Source organism: Euleptes europaea, chromosome 18 (genome assembly GCF_029931775.1).
Source record: "Euleptes europaea isolate rEulEur1 chromosome 18, rEulEur1.hap1, whole genome shotgun sequence".
NCBI classification, from domain to species: domain Eukaryota; kingdom Metazoa; phylum Chordata; class Lepidosauria; order Squamata; family Sphaerodactylidae; genus Euleptes; species Euleptes europaea.
In genome coordinates, this window is record NC_079329.1 from 14,423,243 (window position 1) to 14,450,194 (window position 26,952).

Consider the following 26,952-nt stretch of genomic DNA (forward strand, 5'->3'; position numbering starts at 1 on the left):
TGGGGGGATCAAACCCAGTTCTCCAGATTAGAGTCTGCCGTTCCTAACCACTACACCACACTGGCTCTCATGGACTGCATGATCCATGAAGCCGAGTGACTCAATGGGGAGAGAATGGCAGCAAAACCCTCCCCCCTCCTACTTTCGTTGGTACAAATATTTGCGCACCAAAGAGTGGCTTCTGTCCCAAAAGCGAGGCAGCCTCCCACCTTTCCAGTCAGTGCTCTCCCGGCCTCCAACCCACCCTCAGAAGCAGCCTTTGCCCTCTTGCACCAACTTCGGCGCTCAGATAGTGAAAGGGCGATTTAGAGACGAGCCATGGGAGCTTTTCGAGTCTTCGTCGTCGCCCTCCTCTTCTTTGGAGCAGCAGGTAGGTAGTGGCTCCCCCATACCGGGAGATCACATGGAAGGGGGGATTGAAAAATTAAAACGGCCCAGGCAAGCTGGCCGGGGGTAATGAGAATGAGGACTACAATGAGAATGAGGGTCACCTGTTGTCAGGTCTGAGGCCTTTATGCAGGGGCGTTTTCCTGCGGTCACCCCCGCCGACTGCTTCGGGGCTTCCTTTCGATTATGTGTGCCTTTTCCGACCGTCAGAGGTCACCTCGCTCTCCCCGCACATTTTGCCAGCATTTTCCAGATTCTGGCTAAAAAAGCATCTGGAAAACACGGGCAAAACGCTCAGGGAAATCGAGGCGACCTCTGACGGGTGGAAAAGGCATACATAATCAAAAGGAAGCCCTGAAGCAGTCAGCAGGGGTGACCGTGGGGAAACATCCCTGCATAAAAGGCCAGAGTTGCCTCTGGGCTGCTGCCAGCAAGGGTGGGGCTTGGCTCTTCTTGGTTCTGGCCACCGGCGGACCTCCGGGGCAGTAGCCCACCTGGAACGTTCCCGGTAAGTTAGGTAATTTATGCCTGGGAGTTTTACGTGAGGCCCGTTGCTGGCTGGACCCACACTTTCTTCTTTAGAAGCTATGCACCAGCAGTCTCCGAGCTCAAAACAAGAAGCCCGCCCCTTGAAATGCTGCTTTGTGATTGGCTGTAGTTCTTTCTTTGAGAGAAGTCCCCACCCCAGGGAAATCCAAGTGCCCAGACAAAATGCATTTTAAAAGACAAAAACCAAACGAAGCCCCCTAAAAGGAATTGGGGGGGGGGAACCCAAGCCTTGTTTTAAAAGTCCATTTTTCTGCCCAGAAAGAACTCCCAGGAAGCATTTGCATCCCTGCCTCTTTACACACTGCTTTGTAATTGGCTGTGAGAGAAACCAAGCTTGCGTGTCCTGCGCTTTGCCTTATGCATGGGGATTTCACCCGGGCTGAGCTCAGGGGAGATGGAAGAGTCAGGTTAACAGAGGAATAGGAAGATCTGGGGTTTGTGAAGGCTGGCAGCGAGGTCATCTCTAATGGAGGGAAAATGCATGTATAACTCCAAGGAACAACCAAGATAGACTGGGGGCGAACGGGAGTGAAAGTACCCAGGCATAAACAACCTTAGAGAGCCAATCCGTCCCTTATCGCTTGTACCCTTTCCTCTGAGCTGAGGCAATTTCTTCCTGGTCTTCCCAGCGTCTTGATTCTCACCCCATGTTCCTCTCTCACAGAGTCTCAGGATTTTGACCTCGGGGATGCCTTAGCTGAGCCAGAACGCCCACAAAGAAACAAGGAGGAAGGACGTAAGCAAAGGTTTTGGAAAAGGTTGGATGGGATATATGTTGTGGCAGGCCAAAGGAAAAAGATTTGGGGTGAAAAAGGTTTAATAATGGCAAAAGGCATAGGGCTGAAATCACACATAAAAAGCAGGAAGGGTGAAATGTGATTTATGAATGGCTTCTTGCATGGCTATCAGTAATTTCAAAAACCTGGAACTTTCCCAGTAAGTTAGAGAGCCAAACCGTCCCTTATTGCTTGTACCCTTTCCTCTGGGCTGAGGCAATTTTTTCCTGGTTTTGCCAGCATAGGGTTGCCAGGTCCCTCTTCGTCACCAGCGGGAGGTTTTTGGGGCAGAGCCTGAGGAGGGTGGAGTTTGGGGAGGGGAGGGACTTCAATGCCATAGAGTCCAATTGCCAAAGTGGCCATTTTCTCCAGGTGAACTGATGTCTATCGGCTGGAGATCCGTTGTAATAGCAGGAGATCTCCAGCTAGTACCTGGAGGTTGGCAACCCTATTTTCAGGGCAAGAGACAGTCAGAGGTGGTTTGCCATCGCCTGCCTCTGCACCACACCCCTGATATTCCTTGGAGGTCTCCCATCCAAATACTAGCCAGGGCTGACCCTGCTTAGCTTCTGAGACTTGAGAAGATCAGGTTATCCCCAGGCTAGCCTGATCTTCTCAAGTCTCAGAAGCTAAGCAGGGCAGAGATGTACATTAAACAGCAAACAGGACTGTGAAAACACTTTGAACTCTATTTTAAATGGGCTGTGGCGTATGAGAAAGCCGAATGCTGATGTCATATCTGCCAGCTGTCTCTATTAACCAGGAGCAGTCCCTATTTTGGCACTGAAAATAGCTGAAGGTGAGTCAAAGTTGCCAGTCGTTTTGGCGGTAGGGCTCCTCCATCATTAACATTTATGAGAATAACAAATGAAGCTTTTCCTGACATAGTGATGGGAAGAAGCTTTGCCTACTATATTTCTGATCAGGTGGTTGTTAAAGACACAGGAGCCCTACCAGGGCAAAAAATTACCCATGGGACTGCCGCACTAAGGTTATTTGCCAAGCTCTGAGCTTGTTTAACTGGGTGGGTTACCGCGCTTTGTATTCCCAGCGATGTATTAAGAGTTTGAAAATGTTATAAAAAACATCGCTTTAAAAGGGTTTTTGGATACCACGGCTAATAAATGGTTGGAAGACATCTTCACAGCTAAAGGGGCCAAACAAAGTGTGAACAGTATTTTTTATAACGTTTTCAAACTCTTAATACATTGGTGGGAATACATAGAAAGTGCGAACAGTATTTTTTATAACATTTTCAAACTCTTAATACATTGCTGGGAATGCCTAGTGTGGTAACAGCCTGGATGTGCCTAGGATTGAATTTGGGACCCTCAGGATCCAAAGCATGCGCTGTACCACTAAGCCACAGTCACTCAATGGCCTACTGGATGCGGTTGAGTCTTATGAATGGAGGGAAATGGTTTTGCTTTTGAATGATCTGCTCTGCTCCCTTCCCACGCAGGGTGTCCAAATGATGCCCGAGATATTGTCCTTGTGATTGACGGTTCCAGCAGCATGAGATCCTCAGAATTCATGCAACTGAAGGAGTTTGTCACACGCACCATGAAAAGCTTTCCCAACAATACACAGGTCAGTAGGCGGCGCTATACTACAGGCAATGGGGTAGAAGGTGTGCTAGGTGCCGGCTGGGTTTATCTCCCAGGTTTTGAGATGGGTTGGAACTTTCTAGAAAACAACTTTTTATTCAGGTCAAAGTGTAGTGTTAGCCACAGTGGAGCAATTTAACTCAGCCATCGGATCAGGGGAAAAATAGTAATCGTATTTTTTTAAATTATGGAATGGCCAAAATATTTAGTTTCTGGACAGAAACTAAAGGAAGAAAATTATGCTGTTAATTTATTAACATCATTCTGCCCCACTAAAAGATGTGACCAGTCCAGGTTGGTCTCCATGGCCTCAAGATGGATGCTATTTATGTCTGCACACTCTCCAGCTATTATTTTACCTCCACAGAGAGGCATATGAACACATGAAGCTGCCTTATACTGAATCAGACTTTGGTCCATCAAAGTCAATACCGTCTACACTGACTGGCAGCGGCTCTCCAGGGTCTCAGGCAGAGGTCTTTCACATCACCTACTTGCCTAGTCCCTTTAACTGGAGATGCCGGGGATTGAACCTGGGGCCTTCTGCATGCCAAGCAGATGCTCTGCCACTGAGCCACAGCCCCTCAAAGGCACACCTTTGATCTTCTGCCTGGGGCACCAACCTATCTGCCTTTCTTTAAAAGGAACAGGAACAAAAAAACAGAATCAGGAATGAGTCGATATAATTCAAAACAGAAACCAGAAATGTGAAAATGAAAATATGGGGAAACTGAATAATAACACTGCTGTTTAGTTGTTCATCAAGTTCCCTTATAACTGTATAGATTTACAATTTCACAAGGAAAATGATGCATAACTGTAGGGGCGTGCATTGGAAGTCAATTCAAAATAGTAAAAACTTATATACACCAGTGAGGTATAGAGGTTAACAGCGGTGGTTTGCAGCAGTGGACTCTTTATCTGGAGAACCGGGTTTGATTACCCATTCCTCCACTTGAGCGGCGGACTCTAACCTGGTGAATCAGGTTGGTTTCCCCACTCCTGCATATGAAGCCAGCTGGGTGACCTTGGGCTAGTCACAGTTCTCTTAGAGCTCTCTCAGCCCAACCTACCTCACAGGGTGTCTGTTGTGGGGAGGGGAAGGAAGGTGATTGTAAGCCGGTTTGATACTTCCTTAAGTGGCAGAGAAAGTCGGTGTATAAAAACCAACTCTTATTATTATTATTATTATTTATAGCCCACCTTTCTTACTGAGACGCCAGGTGGACTACGCAACAAGCAGTCAATTGTTTCAAGCAAGGCTGATAGTTAAAGGAAGTTCAGCCGGAAGAGGTCTCTGCCTTCTTGCTAATTTCTCCCCTTCCTCTCCAGTTCGCCCTCCTGCAGTACTCCAGCCACTTCCAGGAGCACTTTGACTTCAAGCAATACTATCGAAATCCAGATCCGGATCACCTGCTCAGCCAGGTTAAGCAGCTGGGAGGAGCCTCGCACACAGCCTCGGCCATCAGGAATGCCGTGTGGGTATCTTTGCTCCGTTTTCCCCTTCTCCTCCTGTACAATGGCCTGCCTCTCTCCCTCTTCTGTAGGGTTACCAGGTCCCTCTTTGCCACCGGCGGGAGGTTTTGGGGGCGGAGCCTGAGGAGGGTGGGTTTAGGGAGGGCAGGAACTTCAATGCCATAGAGTCCAATTTCCACAGTGGCCATTTTTTTCCAGGGGAACTGATCTGTATCGGCTGGAGATCGGTTGTAATAGCAGCAGATCTCCAGCTAGTACCTGGAGGTTTTTTAATGTAAACAATGGATCTATGCTGCATTAACCACAGATACCAAAAAATCAGCATGAGGGCTCTGCTTTTAAACATAAGATTATATTCACCAATTGCCAGTTGCAAGTAACACTATATACATTGAAATCAAAATAAACATTTAAACAGATAATATAAAGTGTTCAGTCACACCATTCAATTTCAGTAACTGATTCTGAAATTGAAGGGTGTGACTGAACACTTTGTATTATCTTTTTTAAATGTTTATTTTGATTTCAGTGTATATAGTGTTACTTAAATAAGGGAAACTTGCAACTGGCAATTGGTGAATATAATCTTATGTTTAAAAGCAGAGCCCTCGTGCTGAGTACCTGGAGGTTGGCAACCCTACTCTTCTGGTGGGGCAGAAATTCAAACACAGGCTGCCATTAGGGTGGCTAGGTCCCTCTTTGAAACCGGCAGGAGGGTTTTTTGGGGCGGAGCCTGAGGAAGGCAGGGTTTGGGAAGGGGCTTCAATGCCATAGAGTTCAGTTGCCGAAGCGGCCATTGTCTCCAGGTGAACTGATTTCTATCGGCTGGAGATCAGTTGCAACAGCAGATCTCCAGCTACTATCTGGAGGTTGAGCAACCAAAATAAACACCTCTGTACTGATACCACCGGTAAGGAAATGAGTACAGGATAGGCGAGTTTAACCAATTAAACACAGCTGATGTATAACAAGGTGTATTGGGTGCATTAAATGACAAACAACAATAACAAAGACAAGAAACTATATACAATACTCTATGAATAGTCCACCAGCGGTACTGGTATCACAAGTTCAAGAACGTGTGAGTAGGGAGGAAATCTTCATAACAAAGTTGCAAGGGAAATCTTCATAACAAAGTAGCAAGGGAGACGATCGTTTCTATTCTTCTTCAGCCCTGTTTAGTTGATGTCATATCAATTACAAAAATATTCCATACTCCCATAGGGATGAAAAAACAACTATGTAGAATATAAGTAATAAGGTTCCGATTCAGGATACATCATTTCAAAAACATAGCTGTACAGACAGGTTCAGCCGTTCCCTGATATGACTTCAACTAAACGGGGCTGAAGAAGAATAGAAACTATCATCTCCCTTGCAACTTTGTTATGAAGATTTCCTCCCTACTCACACGTCCTTGAACTTGTGATACTAGTACCTCTGGTGGACTATTCATAGAGTATTGTATATAGTTTCTTGTCTTTGTTATTGTTGTTTGTCATTTAATGCATCCAATACGCCTTGTTATACACCAGCTGTGTTTAATTGGTTATACTAGCCTCTCCTGTACTCACTACCTGGAGGTTGGCAACCCTAGCTGCCATGGAGATGCTGATGGGAAAAATTTCACCCTGAGCCAAGGAAAATTTTGGGTGGGCCAGATGGGTGGCATTTGGCGCACTCAACTGTTTTGGAAGTGCACCTTGGTTTTTAAAAAACTATATATTTTCTGAATTTAAAAAAACGCATTCGCATTCTTTCAATGGAATCTGATTGTGGGGGAAACAGCAGCCGTTTCTCAAAAATCTTTTAGGTAGAGTGGGGTGCACCTACTGGGCATACCTTAGCTATAGTCCTATAAGTACCTGCTAGTGGGGTAATAGTGAGAGCCAGCATGGTGTAGTGGTTAAGAGCGGTGGTTTGGAGTGGTGAACTCTGATATGGAGGAGCAGGTTTGATTCTACACTCCTCCACATGAGCGGAGGAGGCTAATCTGGTGAACCGGGTTGATTTCCCCACTCCTACACATGAAGCCAGCTGGGTGACCATGGGCAAGTCACAGCTCTCTCATTCAGCCCCATCTACCTCACAGGGTGTCTGTTGTGGGGAGGCGAAGGGGATTGTAAGCCGGTTTGATTCTGCCTTAAGTGGTAGAGAAAGTCGGCACATAAAAGCCAACTCCTCTTCCTCCTCCTCCACAGAATTTGTGACTAGAAAAGAAAAATGGCGACTCTGCGGCTACTAGCGTTGCCGACTAGCCAGGAGATAAATATCCTGACTCTTTAATAGAGGCTTAATGAATGAAAAGGAGCAGTTGAAACTTTTCATGGTATTGGGGTAAAAAACAAACCCACCTGGTACTTGCTGCCAGTCAAAGAGACAGATAGAGGGACCAGTTTAAAAGTTGGTAACACTAACGGCTGCTTCTGTCTCTCCTCATACCACATTCCTCTTTTCTCTCTTGTTCAGAAGGGACCTGTTCCTCCCTCACAGAGGTGCCCGCAACACAGCCACCAAGATTCTCGTGGTAGTGACGGATGGGCTGAAATCTGGGGACCCCTTAAGCTACCCAGAGGCTGTCGAACCAGCAGAGAGAGCCGGAGTTGTGCGCTTCGCCATTGGGGTGAGGCCTAGCTATCTGTTCTTCCCCATCCAATTCCCTTAGAACATAAGAACATAAGAAAGGCCCTGCTGGATCAGACCAAGGTCCATCAAGTCCAGCAGTCTGTTCACACAGTGGCCAACCAGGTGCCTCTAGGAAGCCCCCAAACAAGGCGAGTGCAGCAGCACCATCCTGTCTGCGTTCCACCGCACCTTCTTTCATCACAAGACAGAATCTTTAGAGTGCAATTTAACGAGGGCATATTTTGTCCTTTCCTTTTTTTATTTCAAGGTCATCTGACCAAAGATCTTGAGCACAACATGCATAAGACAAAACAACATTTACAACATCATAGAATGTTAAAATATTAAAAAGATATATAAGATAAAAACAAAATTCACAACATCGTACAGTGATAAAACATTATAAACAATATGGCTTTAAAATCTTAGAATTCATAAATCATTTTAAAATTACAAATATGACAATAGATAAATAGCTTTATAGGGATAGCAATATAAGCAGTAGATAAAAGGTAAAGGTAAAGGATGGCCCAAGCTAGCCTGATCTCGTCAGATCTCAGAAGCTAAGCAGGGTCAGCCCTGGTTAGTATTTGGATGGGAGACCACCAAGGAATACCAGGGTTGCTGTGCAGAGGAAGGCACTGGCAAACCACCTCTGTTAGTCTCTTGCCATGAAAACCCCAAAAGGGGTCGCCATAAGTCAGCTGCGACTTGACAGCACTTCACACACACACACACACACACAAGGTAAAGGTCCCCTGTGCAAGCACCGGGTCATTCCTGACCCATGGGGTGACGTCACATCCCAACATTTTCTAGGCAGACTTTGTTTACGTGGTGGTTTGCCAGTGCTTTCCCCAGTCATCTTCCCTTTACCCCCAGCAAGCTGGGTCCTCATTTGACTGACCTCGGAAGGATGGAAGGCTGAGTCAACCTTGAGCCGGCTACCTGAAACTGACTTCCGTCAGGATTGAACTCAGGTCATAAGCAGAGCTTGGACTGCAGTACTGCAGCTTACCACTCTGTGCCACGAGGCTCCTAATATAAACAGTACATTGATAATATCTCTGTTTAGCACATAATTTAACTTTATTGTGACTTTAAAGACCGCACTATTGCCAAACATTTGGCGACACCTCTAGTTATTTCTGGGTGGCAGATTTTGACTAGAATATGCTGCTCTGAGGTCCCAACTTCATTTACAGCTTCTTGTGCTGGAGATGAAGACAGGGTGGGGGAAGAGTCTCCAAGATGGTGCCACGCACAGACATAAGCACACAGGTGTCCCAGAACAGTGTCCCCCTCTCTGCCCCATACTCACTGTGCAACCTTAGTTGTCACGATAGTTTAACCTCGATTCCCTGTCTGCAAAACGGGGACAATTAGTTGCCTACCCTGTAGAGCAAAAGCTAGCCAGGGATTATAAAAAGAGCTGTATAAAGGATCAAGAGTGATAACATGAGGCTACGTATTGTACCAACATCGGCTCTGTTTTTAAAGAGATTCCTTTGTTGTGTGATAAGAGCATCATATATACTTCCCGTAGAGTGCCCATGCTCAGCTCTGAAGCATTGGCCCCAATATGCCCGTAGTTGTGCTCTGTTGGCTCACATATCCTCTACGTGTAAATTTCAAATTCTGCTCCAACTTGAACTCCAACAAATCCAACAAAATTTCTGGCAGAGCTTTCGTGAGTCACAGCTCACTTCTTCAGAAGTGACTCACGCAAGCTCACAGCCTGCCAGAAATTTTGTGAGTCTTTAAGGTGCTACTGGACTCTTGCTCTTTTCTACTGCTACAGACCAACACGGCTACCTGTCGCGATCTACGTCCAACAAATCTGTTTTCTGGGTTCTGTTTGTGGCTCGTAACACGCCAATTAGAATTGCCAGGTCCCTCTTCGCTGCTGGCGGGAGGTTTTTGGAGCAGAGCCTGAGGAGGGTGGGGTTTGGGGAGGGGAGGGACTTCAGTGTCATAGAGCAGGCTTGTCCAAACTGCGGCTCCTGGGCCACATGTGGCCCAGGACGTCTATGAATGCGGCCCAACACAAAATCGTAAACTTACTTAAAACATTATGAATCAGCTATCGTTAGTGTTGGTGTATTTTATGTGCGGCCCAAAAGCGTTACCGCACTTTGTATTCCCAGCGATGTATTAAGAGTTTTAAAATGTTGTAAAAAACATCGGCTGTTATTGCACTTGTATTCCCAGCGATGTATTAAGAGTTGGAAAATGTTATAAAAAATACTGTTCGCACTTTCTATGTATTCCCAGCGATGTATTAAGAGTTTGAAAACGTTATAAAAAATACTGTTCGCACTTTGTTTGGCCCCTTTAGCTGTGAAGACGTCTTCCAGCCATTTATAAGCCGTGGTATCCAAAAACCCTTTTAAAGCGATGTTTTTTACAACATTTTCAAACTCTTAATACATCGCTGGGAATACAAGTGCGGTAACCCCATATGTTAGTGTTAGTGTATTATATGTGTGGCCCAAGACAATTCTTCTTCCAGTGTGGCCCAGGGATAGGGTTGCCTGGTCCCTCTTCACCACCAGCAGGAGGTTTTGGGGCGGAGACTGAGGAGGACGGGGTTTGGGAAGAGGAGGGGCTTCAATGCCATAGAGTCCAATGGCCAAAGCGGCCGTTTTCTACAGGTGAACTGATCTCTACCGGCAGATCTCCAGCTAGTACCTGGAGGTTGGGAAGCCAAAAGATTGGACACCCCTGTCATAGAGTCCAATTGCCAAAGCGGCCATTTTCTCCAGGTGAACTGATCTCTATCGGCTGGAGATCAGTTGTAATAGTGGGAGATCTCCAGCTAGTACCTGGAGGTTGGCAACCCTGACACCAATTGTGTGATCCCAGTGTGTTGGCTGCACTCACCCACTATCTGTTATGGTCTCAGGGAGACACCTAAGCTAACCTATTGCCTAAAAGCGCCCTTCCAAGCGTATCCTCGCCCCTGTAGCTCTCTAAGGAACAGTTTGGTGCATCTTATTGCTTGTGCTTCTCTTGGGAAGGTTGGTTTGGGCTTCAAAAGCACGACTGCACGGGAGGAGCTCCACGCCATCGCCTCCCACCCGGCTGCTGAACACACGTTGTTCGTGAGACACTTCACAGGCCTCTGGGGCACCCCTCGCCAACTGCACGAGAAGATTTGTTCCAGACGCGGTACAGTGACTTGTGGGGAAAGGGGCTGGGAAGAGAGGGACTGTGGGTAATTCTACACCTAGAAGTCAGCTGGAGAAGGAGCCCCATGGCGCAGTGTGGTAAGCTGCAATACTGCAGTCGAAAGCTCTGCTCACGACCTGAATTCGATCCCAACGGAAGTTGGTTTCAGGTAGCCGGCTCAAGATCGACTCAGCCTTCCATCCTTCCGAGGTCGGTAAAATGAGGACCCAGCTTGCTGGGGGTAAAGGGAAGATGACTGGGGAAGGCACTGGCAAACCACCCCGCAAACAAAGTCTGCCTAGTAAACGTCGGGATGTGGTGTCACCCCATGGGTCAGGAATGACCCGGTGCTTGCACAGGGGACCTTTACCTTTAGAAGTCAGAAGTGGGCAGCCTTTTAATGCCATTTTATAATTTAATTGTTTCCCCTCCAAAATAAAATAAAAGTTTGCAGCAGCACCAACAATAGCCAACAAAGTATTGTTATCTATGCCGGCCTGGTGCAATAGCAGAAGCCCTGGGGTGGCAGACTGGACAGGATTTCCTGTGATTAAGAGGCAGGTCTTTGGAGCATTGCTTGGAGATCCGTGTAGCATTCACCACATCTGGAGGCAGTGAATTATATACCTTAATTATATGTTGTGCACTTCCTTTTGAAAGACAGCCAGTGTGGTGTAGTGGTTAGAGTACGAGACTAGAATCTGGGAGACTCCGTTTTGAATCCCCACTCAGCCGTGGAAAATCGTTGGGTAACCCTGGGCCAGTCACTTTCTCTCAGCCTAACCTATCTCACAGGTTGTTGTGAGGATATAATGAAGGAGGGGAGAACAATGCTGTAAACTGCTTTGGGTTCCTGTTGGAGAAAAAAGCAGGGTATAAATACCTTATAACTATTCCTTTTTGTTGCTCCTGAATCTACTGCCTGTCAATTTCATTTAGCTGGTCAATTTCGTTCAGATTCTGGGAGAGGGAGAAACAGTTCTTTCTGTCCATCATGTATAGTTTTCTCCATCATGCCCAGCTTTTTACAACAGTAGAAAAGAGCAAGAGTCCAGTAGCACCTTAAAGACTAACACAATTTCTGGCAGGGTGTGAGCTTTCGTGAGTCACAGCTCACTTCTTCAGCTACATCACTTCTTCATCTGTGACTCATGAAAGCTCATACCCTGCCAGAAATGTTGCTAGTCTTTAAGGTGCTACTGGACTCTTGCTCTTTTCTACTGCTACAGACAGATTAACATGGCTGCCCACCGTGAGCTTTTTATACATCTATCACGTCCCCTTCCTCACTTATTTAAGAACAAAACCCCAAACACTTCAGCCTTTCCTCAAAAGGAAGGCATTCCGACTGTTTCATCCTTTTGAATACCCCCTAACACTAGAAATGGTGGTCATCCAGTGAAAGTGGTTCAATTTGGGCTGCTTTTGCTGAGGAGGTTTTAGTGGATAAGAACATAAGAATGTAAGAAAAACCCTGCTGGATCAGACCAAGGCCCATCAAGTCCAGCAGTCTGTTTCTAACAGTGGCCAAATAGGTGCCCCTGGGAAGCCCACAAACAAGACGACTGCAGAAGCACCATCCTGCCTGTGTTCCAAAGCACCTAATATAATAGGCATGCTCCTGTCATCCTGGAGAGAATAGGTATGCATCATGACTAGCATCAATTTTTACTAGTAACCATGAATACCCCTCTCCTCCATGAACATGTCGTCTCCCTTCTTAAAGCCTTCAAAGTTGGCAGCCATCACCACATCCTGGGGCAGGGAGTTCCACCATTTAACTATGTGTTGTGTGAAGATCAAGGATGTGGTGGCACTGATGTTTCTGCTCTGTGCCCTTTCTAGGCCCAGCTGTTCCACAGCCCGTCATTCCACCACCCGTCATTCCACCGAAGTCACCGGACACCTGTGCTTCACACTCGGATCCACAGGTACTGCAAAAACTGGAGCAGGTGTTGAGCGGCCTGGATGCGATCAATGCCAAACTGGACTCTCTGGCCATCAGACAGGGGAAATGTGGGTGGGATTCTCTTCCTTTGTCCTGAGCCAGGCAGGTAATACGATCTGCAGCAGGAGACGACTGGTGGGAAAGAAAGCTTCAAGCCGGGCTGGATGGACGAAGGCGGCACATGGAAGTCCTTTCCTATGTAGTTTTTGATCTGGTTTTAGACAGAATGTTGATGTACCCGTGACGCCAATAAATTCGCCTGCTCACAATCTTTGTGTGTTCCTTTGGTTTACAACAGCAATTAATCACAGTATGCACAGCGTGCACCACAAAGCGTGGTGTAGTGGTTAAGAGCGGTGGTTTGGAGCGGTGGAGATCTGATCTGGAGAACCGGGTTTGATTCCCCGCTCCACCACATGAACAGTGGAGGCTAATCTGGAGAACTGGATTTGTTTCCCCACTCCTGCACATGAAGCCAGCTGGGTGACCTTGGGCAAGTTACAGCTCTGTTAGAGCTCTCTCAGCCCCACCTACCTCACAGGATGTCTATTGTGAGGAGGGAAAGGGAAGCTGGGTTGAGTCTCCCTTAAGTGGTAGAGAAAGGCTGTTAGGGTTGCCAACCTCCAGGTGGCACCTGGAGATCTCCCACTGTTAAAATTAATCTCCAGATGACAAAGATCAATTCCTTTGGAGCAGATGGCTGCTTTGGAGGGTGGACTCTATGGCATTAAGCCCTGCTCAGTTCCCTCCCCTCTCCAAACCCCATCCTCCCTAGGCTCCAGCCCCCAAATCTCCAGGTATTTCCCAGCCCAGAGCTGGCACCCTAGTCTCTGTCAATGAAGCAGTGGGCTACAGGGGCTTGGGGGAGGCTTCTGCATATATTGCTAACTAATCCCAAAAGCTAAGGGTAATAAAAGCCACAGGGCCAAACAGACCAAAATCTCATCATTTGCAAATTCTTGTGAAACAACACCAGCCACTTAAAAAGTGGCTGGGGTTTTGGACTGAATTCAGAAAATCCCACATTACCTAACTAGGGGTGAAGTTGGTTTTCAGTTCCTCTTCTAGAGTTCTTAGTTCCTTGTCTGATTCAATGCTACAAATGTAGCCTGAATTGGGATTTTGAACACTGGGGCACCATGAACAAGCTTGGCTAGGCCTGCTTCAAGCCATTTTGCCATCCCAAACATGTATACATATGTAGCTGTCTTATACTGAATCACACCTTCAGTCCATCAGAGGCTGTATTGTCTGCTCAGACTGGCAGTGGATGTCCAGAGCCTTGGGCAAAGGTCATTCACATCACATACTACGTGATCCTTTTAAATAGAAATGCCAGGGCTTGAACCTGGGACCTTCTTCATATCAAGCCAATGCTCTGCCACTGAGCCACGGCCCCCTCCCTCATGCCATCACGGCTGGAGATTTTTTGACCAAGCTCCCCCGCCCCATATTTAATCCATCTTGATCCCTTGTTCTTGGCCTTCTGGAGATAATAAAACCATTCTGTTCCAATAAATAGATCTTTTGTGAAGATTATTCTTCTCCTGCTGATTTTTTATTGACTCTTACTACTTTTTAAATTTCTGGGGTTTTTTGTTGCTAATGCTGCATGGCTCATTTATTGCTATGTTACAACTGACTGCTGTTAAATTGCTGCTACTTCATTTTATTTGTCTGGGGATTATTCTTTCACCTCTGTATGACTAATAGTATTTTAAAATTGTAAGTTGTATTGAATGCTACTTTAGAGGAAAGGTAGGGGTTGAAATTTGCTAAAAAGAATTCCTTTCAATTGGACTGGGGAAAGAAGAAGAAGAAGAGTTGGTTTTTCTATGCCGACTTTCTCTACCACTTAAGAGAGACTCAAACCGGCTTACAATCACCTTCCCTGCCCCACAACAGACACCCTGTGAGGTGGGTGAGGCTGAGAGAGCTGTGACTAGCTCAAGGTCACCCAGCTGGCTTCATGTGGAGGAGTGGGGAAACAAATCCAGTTCACCAGATTAGCCTCCGCCACTCATGTGGAGGAGGGGGGAATCAAACCTGGTTCTCCAGATCAGAGTCCACTGCTCCAAACCACCGCTCTTAACCACTACACCACGCAGAAAACACTCACTGTATTTGTGTGCAGCTTTAACTGACCATGAAAACTAGTTTGTTTTCTTCTCAAGGCCTGTATGGGAGAGACCTCTGTTTGTTCTTGTGTGTGGTGTTTAGTGTGTGTATGTACATGGGTACATATTCTACTCTAGCATTTCAAAAATACAGAATATAACACCTCAGCACATGCAACAGAATACTTTTATGATTTATTAGCCGTGTAAGAGCCAGAAAAACTTGACAGCGTGCAGAAATTGGTATTGTTTTTGCAAACCTAGATCATCAAGATCATTTCTAATGCTCGGATTTCCCTCGCCTCTTTCCGGCTTTCCGTTCTTGCACTGGACGCTCCCTTCCTAGCGCTCTTCCTAACCAGCCACCTCCCTGGCACTAAACAAGGTGCTAAATGACACACTGGCCAATCTCAAATAGAGTTACGCCTTTCCATAGCCATGGACAACAGAAAAGGAGGTGAAAGAGCTTTCTAAATCAACTGAACACATGAACACATGAAGCTGCCTTCTACTGAATCAGACCCTCGGTCCATCGAAGTCAGTATTGTCTACTCAGACCAGCAGCAGCTCTCCAGGGTCTCAGGCAGAGATCTTTCTCATCACATACTTGCCTAGTCCCTTTAACTGGAGATGCTGGGGATTGAACCTGGGACCTTCTGCATGCCAAGCAGATGCTCTACCACTGAGCCATGCCCCCTCTTCATGGCTCTCCAGGGTCTCAGGCAGGGGTCTTTCACATCACCTACTTGCCTAGTCCCTTTAACTGGAGATGCCGGAAGTTGAACCTGGGACCTTCTGCATGCCAAGCAGACGCTCTGCCACTGAGCCATGGCAGTGTTCTGTTCAGAGCTACTGTCGGGCTGGATCCAGCCGGGATTTTTCCCCACTCAATTCTCCTTATTGTTACAGCCCTTATCCCATATGGCCGTTACCTGTGAATATCCAGCACAGCCCTTGAGGGTTGTTCTCTTCCCTTTTTCTCCAGCTGGAAAACTGGTTGGATCCCACTGGAAGCCATGTGGATTAGCTCTGCATAAGTTTGCACGGGGGGGCCAATCAGGATGGAAGAGAGAGGGCATCAGATGGGCTTTTCAGGGGAGAGGTAGTCCTTCTGTTATTTTGAGAACATAAGAAAGGCCAAGCTGGATCAGACCAAGGCCCATCCAGTCCAGCAGTCTGTTCACACGGGCCAACCAGGTGCCTCTAGGAAGCCCCCAAACAAGACGACCGCAGCAGCACCATCCTGCCTGTGTTCCACACAGCACCTAATGTAATAGGCATGCTCCTCTGATCCTGGAGAGAATAGGTATGCATCATAAGGACATAAGAACATAAGAAAGGCCATGCTGGATCAAACCAAGGCCCATCAAGTCCAGCAGTGTGTTCATGCAGTGGCCAACCAGGTGCCTCTAGGAAGCCTCAAACAAGACGACGGCAGCAGCACCATCCTGCCTGTGTTCCACAGCACCTAATGTAATAGAACTGCTCCTTTGATCCTGGAGAGAATAGGTATGCATCATGACTAGTGTCCACTTTGACTAGTAGCCACGGATAGCCCTCTCCTCCATGAACATGTCCACTCCCCTCTTAAAGCCTTCCAAGTTGGCAGCCATCACATCCTGGGGCAGGGAGTTCCGCAGTTTAACTATGCGTTGGGTGAAGGGATCTTAAGGGATTCCCACATTAGTTCTAAAATATATATATCCTACTGACCTATTAATATTATTCCTAAACCCCTTTTCAACAGAGGCTCGCAAGGCGACGTGAAACTTGCTACATTGTAAGGAGAATAATGGACACAAGCATTCACGAAAAAACTGATTTTCAGCCCCCAAAGTGTTCTGCCTAGAAAATGTTACGCCAGGTAGATCTGATCAAGGATAACGCACTGGAGATCAGGAATTACTTTTTACAGCTTATTCTATTTAATGGTACCAGTTTAAACAGTACAAGCTGGGATCAAATCTCTCCAGCCGAGACCCAGGCTGTTACCGCACTAGATATTCCCAGCAACGTATTAAGAGTTTGAAAACGTTATAAAAAATCCTGTTCGCACTTTGTTTGGCCCCTTTAGCTGTGAAGACGTCTTCCAACCATTTTTTAGCCGTAGCATCCAAAAACCCTTTTAAAGCGCTATTTTTTACAACATTGCCAAGCTCTTGATACATCGCTGGGAATACCCAGCGTGGTAACAGCCTCAGCGTCACACTGCAGAAAGAATCACATTTTCATTTAGAATTGAACCACCTTTATCGACTTCTAACAATCGACTTCAAAAACGAAACATTTCTATTTTCCCCATGGTTTCATTCTTAACAAGCAGTTTCCTGCAAAGCAAGGTCTTTTGCCGAGACGCAAAGGTCGAGCTAGCAAAGCAGAGGAAACCGGCTGTTTGGCACGTTGCAGACTGAGGAATGTACGTGAGTGCTTCTATGCAGACTTGGTGACTTAGTAAAGGAAGAGAAAGGAGAGGAAGGGGGCGGCGGTTCTTGACACGCATTTATCTACACGGGTGTCATGTCTAAAATGAGGATTCCTGCCCGTTTATGTATACAGGGGCAGTTTATAGTGCCACGGGTAAAATACCTTTATTGTGGGCACTTCAAAAGCGTACTTTTCTGTCAATACAGTTTTGCTGCTGCAAGAATTGTGATAGCCAAAGTATGGAAACAAGTAAATAAACCTTCAATCATTGACTGGAGAAATTATGGATGTATATGAGGATGGCCAGGTTAACGGAATTTCTGCATGGAAAGGATATGGGAGAATTAAAAAAAACATGGGTTAAGGCCACCTCATATTGGGATAAGTTGGCAAAAACGGACTTTACTTTATTAATTAATGAGATATAGAAATCAATTTTTTTAAACAATTGTGATTTATAATATTAATGGATAAAATAAAACTGTTAAGACACTTCTGCAGAAGTCGGGTGAAGGGTCACTCTTTAGGTGGGTGGAGGGGAAAGGGTATCTTGGCTTAACATTATAAATTAGTAATTATGAATGTATTAATTATGGTATATGAATACCCTTTTATAATTTCTTGTATTTTTTGTAATTTTTCTTGTTTTTTCTTGTTGTATTTGCTTTTCCCCCCATGTTTTTCTTTAAAAAAATCTAATGAAAATTATATATAAAAAAGCTTACTTTTCAACGTCAGCTCAAGGATAAAATAAAAAGAGGACGCAGCCTCTGAGCACAGGCAGAGTCCGCGGCTCCAGGGTTGGGAAGCCGCCAGAGACCGCCTCTCTCTTTGCTCCGCCCCGCAGCGCCATCTGCGCGCAACTCAACCGGTTCGGGGGCTTTCAAGCCGGCTTGAGCCCCGGCACCTTGCAGCCGACCCAGCCGCTTTACGAAAGACGCGCGAACGCCGCTTCGGAAATCCCCGTTCCCCCTCGGCTACGTTCGGCTCCCCTTCGGAGCCGTCCGGAAGGTTCCGAGACGTCCGACGGCCCCATCATCTCCGCTCGGACATTTCCGTCCACGCCCGTCACCGCGGGCTCTTCCCCCCCCTCCTGCGGCCGATTGTTCTCGTGTTTGTTCGGCTGTTTCCGGTTCCGTTCGGGCGATTCCGTCTCCGCTCAGCCTCCGGAGCGGCAACAGCGGCAGAAGCCTCCGTGGGATGGAAGGTACGCGCGAGCCCCCCCCCCCCGCTCGTCATGGGCAGGGAGAGGGGGCGGGGCGACGGGAAGCCACGCCCTTTGAGCCCCCCTTAGAGCAGAGCTGTGCCTGGCGTCGCACGCAATGCGGGAGGTCAGAGGTCGTGGGTAGGGTTAGGGTATGCCCCCCCCACCCAGTTTAAGCATTTGGATCACTTTGGGTTTAAAGTGCCAAAGGGGATTATAGGAACAGAGATCGAGGAGGGGAGGGGGAGGAGACTTCGAGGTCCTGAGTTCAAATTCAGACCCAGTTATAAAAACCCCCCATTTCTCCCCCTGCTCCAAGAGCCTCAGCAGGTACAGGAGGTGGGCACTCCCTCTGGCTATAGGAGCAGAGATCGAGGAGGGGAGGAGGAGGAGACTTCGAGGTCCTGAATTCAAATGTAGACCCAGTTATAATCCCCCCCCCAGTTTCTCCCCCTGCTCCAAGAGCCTCAGCGGGTACAGGAGATGGGCACTCCCTCTGGCTATAGGAGCAGAGATCGAGGAGGGGAGGAGGAGGAGACTTCGAGGTCCTGAGTTCAAATTCAGACCCATTTATAACCCCCCCCCAATTTCTCCCCCTGCTCCAAGAGCCCCAGCGGGTGCAGGAGGTGGGCACTCCCTCTGGCCCAGACCCCCCCAGAGACCCTGACCCCGAGGAGACGATCCGAAACCTGCAGGTCCAATTGGCGGCTGCCTTGGCTGAGGTGGAAACCGTCCGGGCTGTGGCAGCCGTGAGCGAAAGCACCAAGCATGAAGCCGTGGAGGCTGTCCGGCGTCAGTGCCAAGAAGAGGTAGCCTCACACCAGGCTATTCTGAAAGGTAAGAGACCCAGGTGTCCAGGGAGAGGAGGAAGGAATGGGGCTGGGCGTACTTGTATGCACGAGAAGAGCCCCGCTGGATCAGACCAAAAATGCATCTGGTCCAACATCCTTTTTCTCCAAGAAGCCAACTAGAAGACTCTTGGGAAGGGGTTGTAGGCTTTCCAGTGTCACCTCTGAGAACTGGGGGTGGGGGGGGATAGGACCCCAATGTTGAGCTGCCTTTGTGTACGCATCAATGCAAGAGTTCTCTTTTCACAGACACCATCTCCAGTTATGAGGCCCGCCTTTCGGCTCGAGAGCGCGACAGCTGGGAGAATGTGTGGAGCCGCCTCCTGCCCAGGAGCAACCCATTGGACTCCTTGGAGAAACAGATGGAAAAGGTGACCGGGGCAATGGCCGAGGACCTCTTTCCGGTCTGTCCGGGAGGCGGGGAGCTCCAGGAGGGCCTCTGACCAGTGTGCTTCCTCTCCCCCCCACCCACAGGCACAGGAAGACACAGAGCGGCTCCGGGCCATTGTGCTGCCAATGGAGCAGGAAATCAACGAGCTGAAGGGGAAGCTGGCCCGGGCCGAGGGGCTGGTTCAGGAGCTGCAGGGCGAGCAGGTGAGCCGGGGAGGAAATGGGAAGAGAATGTAAAACGCCAAAGTGGCCTGGGAGGGGTGAGAGTGCAGTTGGGAAGGGGGGGGAATCTCTGCCAAAAGCGCTCAAATCAAATTTTATTGAACACACGAAGCTACCTTATACTGAATCAGACCCCTGGTCCATCAAAGTCAGTATTGTCTACTCATACCGGCAGCAACTCTGTAGGGTCTCAGGCTGAGATCTTTCACATCACCTACTTGCCTGGTCCCTTGAACTGGAGATGCTGGGGATTGAACCTGGGACCTTCTGCATGCCAAACAGAGGCTCTACCACTGAGCCACGGCCCCTCCCCAAAAGGGTTGAACACATGAAGCTGCCTTCTACTGAATCAGACCCCTCGTCCATCGGTATTGTCTACTCAGACCGGCAGCGGCTCTCCAAGGTCTCATCACCTCCTTGCCTGGTCCCTTGAACTGGAGATGCCGGGGATTGAACCTGGGGCCTTCTGCATGCCAAGCAGATGCTCTACAAAGTGAGCCACAGGCCCTCCCCATTAATACGGTCAATGACCAGCTAGAAAAATACAACATGTAACCTAAAAGTTACAAATTACAGTATATGAATGGAGTTTATAAAAATATCACATAACTTGGCATAACCACTTTAATATTTTAAAATAGTCGAGTGACTCGGTTAATCTTACCCTACCGGGGTACGACGTATTTTGATAGCCGCAGCACAAAATTTGGCGGTCAGAATTGAAAACTGGTTTTTCATCTGTTAGGAGCGCCTTGGCCAAAAACATGTAGTAGGCCACCTTAAGCCATGAGGACAAGCCTTGAGGATTAAGATTTAATTTAAGCCACAGGGTAATGGAAGCAAGGCAGACCTTTGCCTCCACCTTCACCATTCCTGTCTCCAATCGCACAGTTGCGTTGGACCGCCAAAAGCACTCGTGGGGACTGGGTATTGCTGCAAAAACTGATATTTCGATGTGTGCCTTTGGAAATCTAGGGCTAGATGTTTTCACCCGGATGGTGTCATTTCCCCCCTCCCAGCCAATAGGAGGTCAGCATGCAAATTAGCAAATGACACAGACTTGACTGACGGGTGTCAGAATAGCGGCAGGATGCATTAAAGTCTTACGCGATGGCTGCTATTCGGGTAAAGTCCTATTGGATGAGTCGTTTGTGAAAACCGGTTTTGTGTTGCCAATTAAACGTTCTCCAATTAATGTAATTTGGGGGATTATCTCCCCCCCCCAAAAAAAATTACAGGGTGGGGGTAACTTCCTGCCAGCAACAAACAATTCTGTGCTCGCTCTATCCAGCTTTGGCATTTTTAGTATTTCTGTGAAGGTCTCTTATTAATTCATTGCTTGCTCGTTGCCAGGGCGGGCTCTTCAGCTCATCTGAATCCCTGGTCACTGACCCAGTACCCCCCGAGGGACCAGGAGATGACCACGTTGCTTCGGAGGAAGGAGGAGTGGCCGAGAAATTTGCCTCGGGCTTCGACAGTGTCTCCATTGCCTCTTCCTCCTTGCTGGTACCGAGCCCTGGGCCCCCGGTCCGGCGCAGACGGTCCCCCAGCCCCGAGACGGTATCCATTGCCTCCTCCAGTGGAACCCTGGTGCCGGAGACCATCTACCTGCCGCCTGCTGGGTACCAGCTGGTGCCGGACTCAGAATGGACACAGCTTCACAACAAGGTGTGTGCGCGCAGGAGAAAAGGGTGCTGGAGACTAGAAAGTTGTTGAAGAAGAAGAGTTGGGTTTTATATGCTGACTTCCTCTACCACTTAAGGGAGACTCAAACCGGCTTACAATCACCTTCCCTTCCCCTCTCCACAACAGACACCCTGTGAGGTAGGTGGGGCTGAGAGAACTCTGAGAGAGCTGCAACTTGCCCAAGGTCACCCAGCTGGCTTCATGTGGAGGAGCATGAAAACAAATCCAGTTCACCAGATTAGCCTCCACTGCTCATGTGGAGGAGTGGTTCTCCAGATCAGACTCCACAGCTCCAAACCACCGCTCTTAACCACTACACCACGCTGGCTCACCATGTAAAGGCTTCGGGGTGCAGACAGGCACCCTTTTTGAGGCCTTGGCCTGCCTCTAAATATCAGAGGCTTAGAACAAATACCAGGGGATGGCTTTGCCCTTGGAGGTATCTGTCTGAACCTTGGGGCTGGAACAGGATGCTGGAATGGATCTGACTTGACCTTTGGCTTCTTTCTAACTGGATCTCAGATCCAAATACTTACCAGGAAGAGAAAGTCGGCATATAAAAACCAACTCTTCTTCTAAAAACAATACCCTCCTTGTCTTTTATTTTCATTGGGCAGTGCGCTCTGATAAACTGCAACTGTTCCCATGAGTGCTGGAGGAATCCTTTTACATTTTTATTGGGGGTGTGTGCGAAGAAGAACACATGACGCAGACTGAATCTGGCCATTGGTCTATCAAAGTCACTATTGTCTACTCAGACTGGCAGCAGCCCTTCAGGTCTCAAGTGCAGATCTTTCACATCACATCATTACTTGATCCTTTTTTAACTGGAGATACTGGGGATTGAACCAGGGACCGGCTGCATGCCAAGCAGGAGCCTGGCTCCTTCCCAAGAAGCTTGGGCATAGGAAATGTGGAACACTAGCTGTCTCTCTTACCCTCGTTGTGGCCCTGATCTCTTCTTCCAGGTGTGGCAGCAGCGGGAGACTGTGGAGAAGGCATTGCGGGACAAAGCCAGCTTGGAGGTGATTCTGAAACGCAGCAGCGAGGACTGCAACAAGCAGGTATGCACTGGCGGCACCCTGCCCTCGGGGGTGGGGGCAGCTGAAACCCACGTTGGGCCTCTATCCTGACCGCTTCACACTCCGTGACCCATCGGTTCTCTCTCGGAGCAGGTCCAGGTTCTTCTCGCCCAGGTCCGAAGCTCTGAGGAGCTTCTCCGAGGCCTCCAGAACACGGTGAGCAAGAGCCAGATGCAGACTCAGGAGCAGCTGGTAAGTGTGGCTTGGGTGTGGTGGCGGTGAGCAAGGAGGGGGGAGGCTTGGGAAAGGCTGGGCAGCAAATGTAGGGGTTTCCAGGACTGCTGTTTGGGAAGGAGGTGATTGAAAGTGTGCGTTGGTGGAGAACCAGCCCCCCCCCTCCTGTGGAAGCGCCTGGAAAACACCTTGTTGTAACTGTGCTCAAATTGCTGTGTCAGCTGGGGGTGTGAAGCCTCTTACCCTCTGCGCTGGTGAAAAGGCATGCTGCTTTCCCGTCACAGCGCAGCACATGAACCACGCGAAGTTGCCTTCTACTGAGTCAGCCTAGCATGATTGTCTTTTCTAATGAGTCTTGTTTTCTCATAATGTGATCAAAGAACGATAGCCTCAGTTTAGTCATTTTAGCTTCTAGGGTCAGTTCAGGCCTGATTTGATCTATAACCCACTGATTTGTCTTTTTGGCAGTCCACGGTATCCGTAACACTCTCCTCCAACACCACATTTCAAAGGAATCTACTCTCTTCCTATCAGCTTTCTTCATGGTCCAGCTTTCACACACATACATAGTAACAGGGGAAATGATGGCATGAATTAACTTGATCTGGGTTGCCAGGGACACAACCTAGTTTAGGAGCTTTAATTTGGTGCTTCTGATATCCCTCTCCTCTTGCCTCCTAGGCTGACCTGGCTGCATCTCACAAGCGTCTGAGCTACGAAATGCAGCGGCTCAGCTCCGAAAATGAAGGGTTGCGCAGAGTTTCTTCCCGAGACTCTGCCGACAAGGACCGGCGCACGCCCAGCCCCATCCAGGTGACGCTGGCCGGTCTTCTCCTTGCGTTGGGGTGGGAAGGTGTGGGCTGTCAGGGCAGGAGGGCTGGGAATTCTCAGGTGACGGACGGGGCTGACGTCTCGCTTTTCCAGGACCTCCAGAGCGTGGTGAGCCAGCAGAGGCTGGAGAGTGAATCCCAGCTTCGGTGTGCGGAGCACCAGGCCGAGCGTCTGCGGATAGAGATTGTGTCCCTGCGGGAGAGGCTCGACCAGGAGATAGAAGCCCGGTCCGGATTGCAAGGGGAGCTGGATAGAGAGCGAGAAGAAAGAGGTAGGTGGGAGAAATGATAGCAATGATAATAAATGTTGGGGGTCCGACTAGAGCTGGGGGCCCCAGTGTTGCCCCCATGGGTGCCCTGGCACCCTCCACCTTTCATGATGGCCAACAATGTGGCGCCCATAGGCACAATGAGAGCCAGTGTGGTGCAGTGGTTAGGAGCGGTGGACTCTAATCTGGAGAACCAGGTTTGATTCCCAGCTCCTCCACATGAGCGGCAGACTCTAATCTGGAGAACCGGATTCAATTCCCCACTATTCCACATGAGCGGCAGACTGTAATCTGGAGAGCCGGGTTCGATTCCCCACTCTTCCACATGAGCTGCGGACTCTAATCTGGTGAACCAGCTTGGTTTCCCCACTCCTCCACATGAAGCCATCTGGGTGACCTCGGGCTAGTCACAGTTCTCTTCGAGCTCTTTCAGGGTGTCTGTTGTGGGGAAGGGAAGGTGACTGTAAGCCGGTTTGATTCTTTCTTAAGTAGTAGAGAAAGTCAGCATATAAAAACCAGCTCTTCCTCCTTTTCTTCTTCTACCTCTCCACATTTTGAGGTGCACAACAAGTCTTAAGAAAGCAGGCGGGTCCAAGTGGGGCGTTTACCCAGCAGGGCTTCTGATTGACCAGTGGAGATTCAATTGGCTATGCAGATTCCAAAAAAACCCAGTTTGGGCAGCAGCTGCCACCCCAACACAAGGATCTTCACTGTGGGGCTGAACAGCAGCGGCGCATATGCAAGAAAACATTTCTCTGTTAATTTTTTAAAAGCATCCTGTTAAGCAGAGCTTCTGCCAGAAATGTTGAAGGGTCGCTATACAAGTTATGCAAAACTTCACTCCGTGACATTTTGTGGTCTTCTCTCCCTCCCGGGCAGCCATTTTTTTTGCGGGGGGGGGGGGGGAGAGAGCCCACCAGCCTGTGTCAGAATTCAAAGGGTGCTTGCAAACTGAGAAAAGTTGGGGACCCCTGAACTAGAAGGAGGGGAATAGACTCCTGGAATTGGGAAGTGCTGGGACTCAGAAGTCCAGTAATCTTGGTTTGAAGCTGCAGTGGATCCCAGCAATGTCAAATATCTTTCCACCGCTGTGCCCATGACTAACTGCCTTTTCTTTTTCTCCTTCCTGCCCTACTTCCGGCTGGAAGAACTCTTGCAAGGTAGGGCTTCAGTTTGTTTGTTAAGATGGAAGTGCTGGCATGCCTGTTAAGGGTTGGGTGCGCAATGCTGCCTGAAGGGCGTTAACCTCCTTTTCTCCCTCCCAATCCCCAGCCTCTTTTAACAGCATCCAAAGTGAAATGGAAAGACTGCAGCAAGGGCAGGAAGAGGCGAGTGGGAGCCAGGTAAGGGGGCTGAGCGTCCTTTTGGAAACACTTGCTGATGGGGCAGCGTGGTGTAGTGGTTAAGAGCGGTGGTTTGGAGCAGTGGACTCTGATCTGGAGAACCGGGTTTGATTCCCCGTTCCTCCACACAAGCGGCGGAGGCTAATCTGGTGAACTGGATTTTGTTTCCCCACTCCTCCACAAGAAGCATGCTGGGTGACCTTGGGCTAGTCACAGCTCTCTTAGAGCTCTCTCAGCCTCACCTACCTCATAGGGTGTCTGTTGTGGGGAGGGGAAGAGAAGGAGATCGTAAGCCGGTTTGATTCTTCCTTAAGTGGTAGAGAAAGTCTGCATATAAAAACCTCCTTCTTAAAACAAGAGTGGTTGGCAGGCCACAACAGGAGTTGGCTGGGCCGTGTTTTCACTTGTTATGCAACCACTCTTGTAGATTTGGTTGAGATGCAGTCGTTTCAGCCACAAGTCTCTAAGGCCCCCCTCCTTCTTCCACAGAGCCATCTAGTCTTCTAGCCACTGAGCTATCCTGGCTCCCTGGTCTGTTGCTTGCTTGGTTGTGCAGGGGGCGTGTGCGTACTTATATTTGCCACAGGGGAGTGGAGTGGTATGGAGGTGCTGTGTTTGGCAATTCATTGTGGCAGGAGTTAGGATGGTGGAGACTTCCAAGGAGCCTTACGCTGGCTAATCGAGAAGAGCATTTGCTGCTCTTCCCAGATGTGTGCAAGATGCTGCTTTGGTAAAGTCATGCCTTAAGAGAGAAGTTGGCAGGCTCATTCTAAGAACATAAGAAAAGCCCTGCTGGATCAGACCAAGGCCCATCAAGTCCAGCAGTCTGCTCACACAGTGGCCAACCAGGTGCCTCTAGGAAGCCCCCAAAACAAGACAACTGCAGCAGCTTTATCCTGCCTGTGTTCCACAGCACCTAATATAATAGCCATCTCCTTCTTTCCTTAATTCGTTACAGGCGCAGATTGATGCTTCTTCCACGGAAGAAGCCAGCGGCGGCCAGGATGGAAATAAGCCTTAGGGTGAAGGTGGGGAGAGTTCTCCTCCCAGCTTCATGGGAACCTCAGGGAAACCAGGATATGTTGTACACCAAAGGGGCCACTGCTGTCTTCCAGAGCTTTTCCAGGATAGCATTAGATGAGCTTTTGCTCTGGAAGGAGGATGGCTGGAATCTCTCTCGTCCCTCCAACCCTATCCCTTACACACTGGAGTCTCCGGAATGCAATAAAGGAGGTTTTTGTATTCGCCCCTGGTCTTCGTCTGTTTTCTTTCAGTGAGTGGATGGGTGTGTATGGGAGCAGTGTTTCTTGAGAAAACCACAATTGAACCACGGCTACCCTTAGGATGTGGTTAAAGATTGTATTCACTTTGGAAAATAACGGTTGCCTTTTATTGTTAAGAAAGGACACATACGAGCACTTTGAAGCAGCTGATAGAAAGTAGATTATCTATTTGGGAATTCAAATTCTGGAGCCAGCGTGGTGTAGTGGTGAAGAGTGGTGGTTTGGAGCGGTGGACACTGATCTGGAGAACCGGGTTTGATTCCCCACTCCTCTGCATGAGTGGAGGAGGCTAATCTGGTGAACTGGATGGGCTTAATCTGTTGAAATGGATTCGTTTCCCCATTCCTCCACACGAAGCCAGCTGGGTGACCTTGGGCTAGTCACACACTCTCAGCCCCATCAAGACTACTCATTTAAACTATAGGTTTTTGAGTAGCACCATTTAAACATGCTAGGACCATAAAGTTCGGTGGAGATCTTTATCTAGGGGGGAAAAATCCGGTAAAAATTTTAAAAACCTGCCATTGTTCGTGATGCTCTC

The 26,952-nt window shown here is 48.4% G+C and overlaps 1 protein-coding gene across 1 annotated transcript; it reads left to right on the top strand.

Annotated features, from left to right (window-relative positions):
• The first annotated feature begins 318 nt into the window (after nt 1–318).
• Nucleotides 319–26,223, top strand: RABEP2 (rabaptin, RAB GTPase binding effector protein 2). Its single transcript, XM_056864275.1, has 20 exons — nt 319–370; nt 1,601–1,672; nt 3,175–3,302; nt 4,652–4,797; nt 7,265–7,418; nt 10,441–10,591; nt 12,437–12,611; nt 17,928–18,287; nt 18,375–18,411; nt 18,791–19,121; nt 19,382–19,503; nt 19,607–19,726; nt 21,098–21,412; nt 22,399–22,494; nt 22,606–22,704; nt 23,368–23,499; nt 23,611–23,788; nt 24,934–24,945; nt 25,058–25,128; nt 26,087–26,223. Exons 1-20 carry the CDS (start codon nt 319–321, stop codon nt 26,147–26,149), a joined length of 2,814 nt encoding a protein of 937 aa, XP_056720253.1. The 3' UTR covers nt 26,150–26,223.
• Nucleotides 26,224–26,952: the final 729 nt, after the last annotated feature.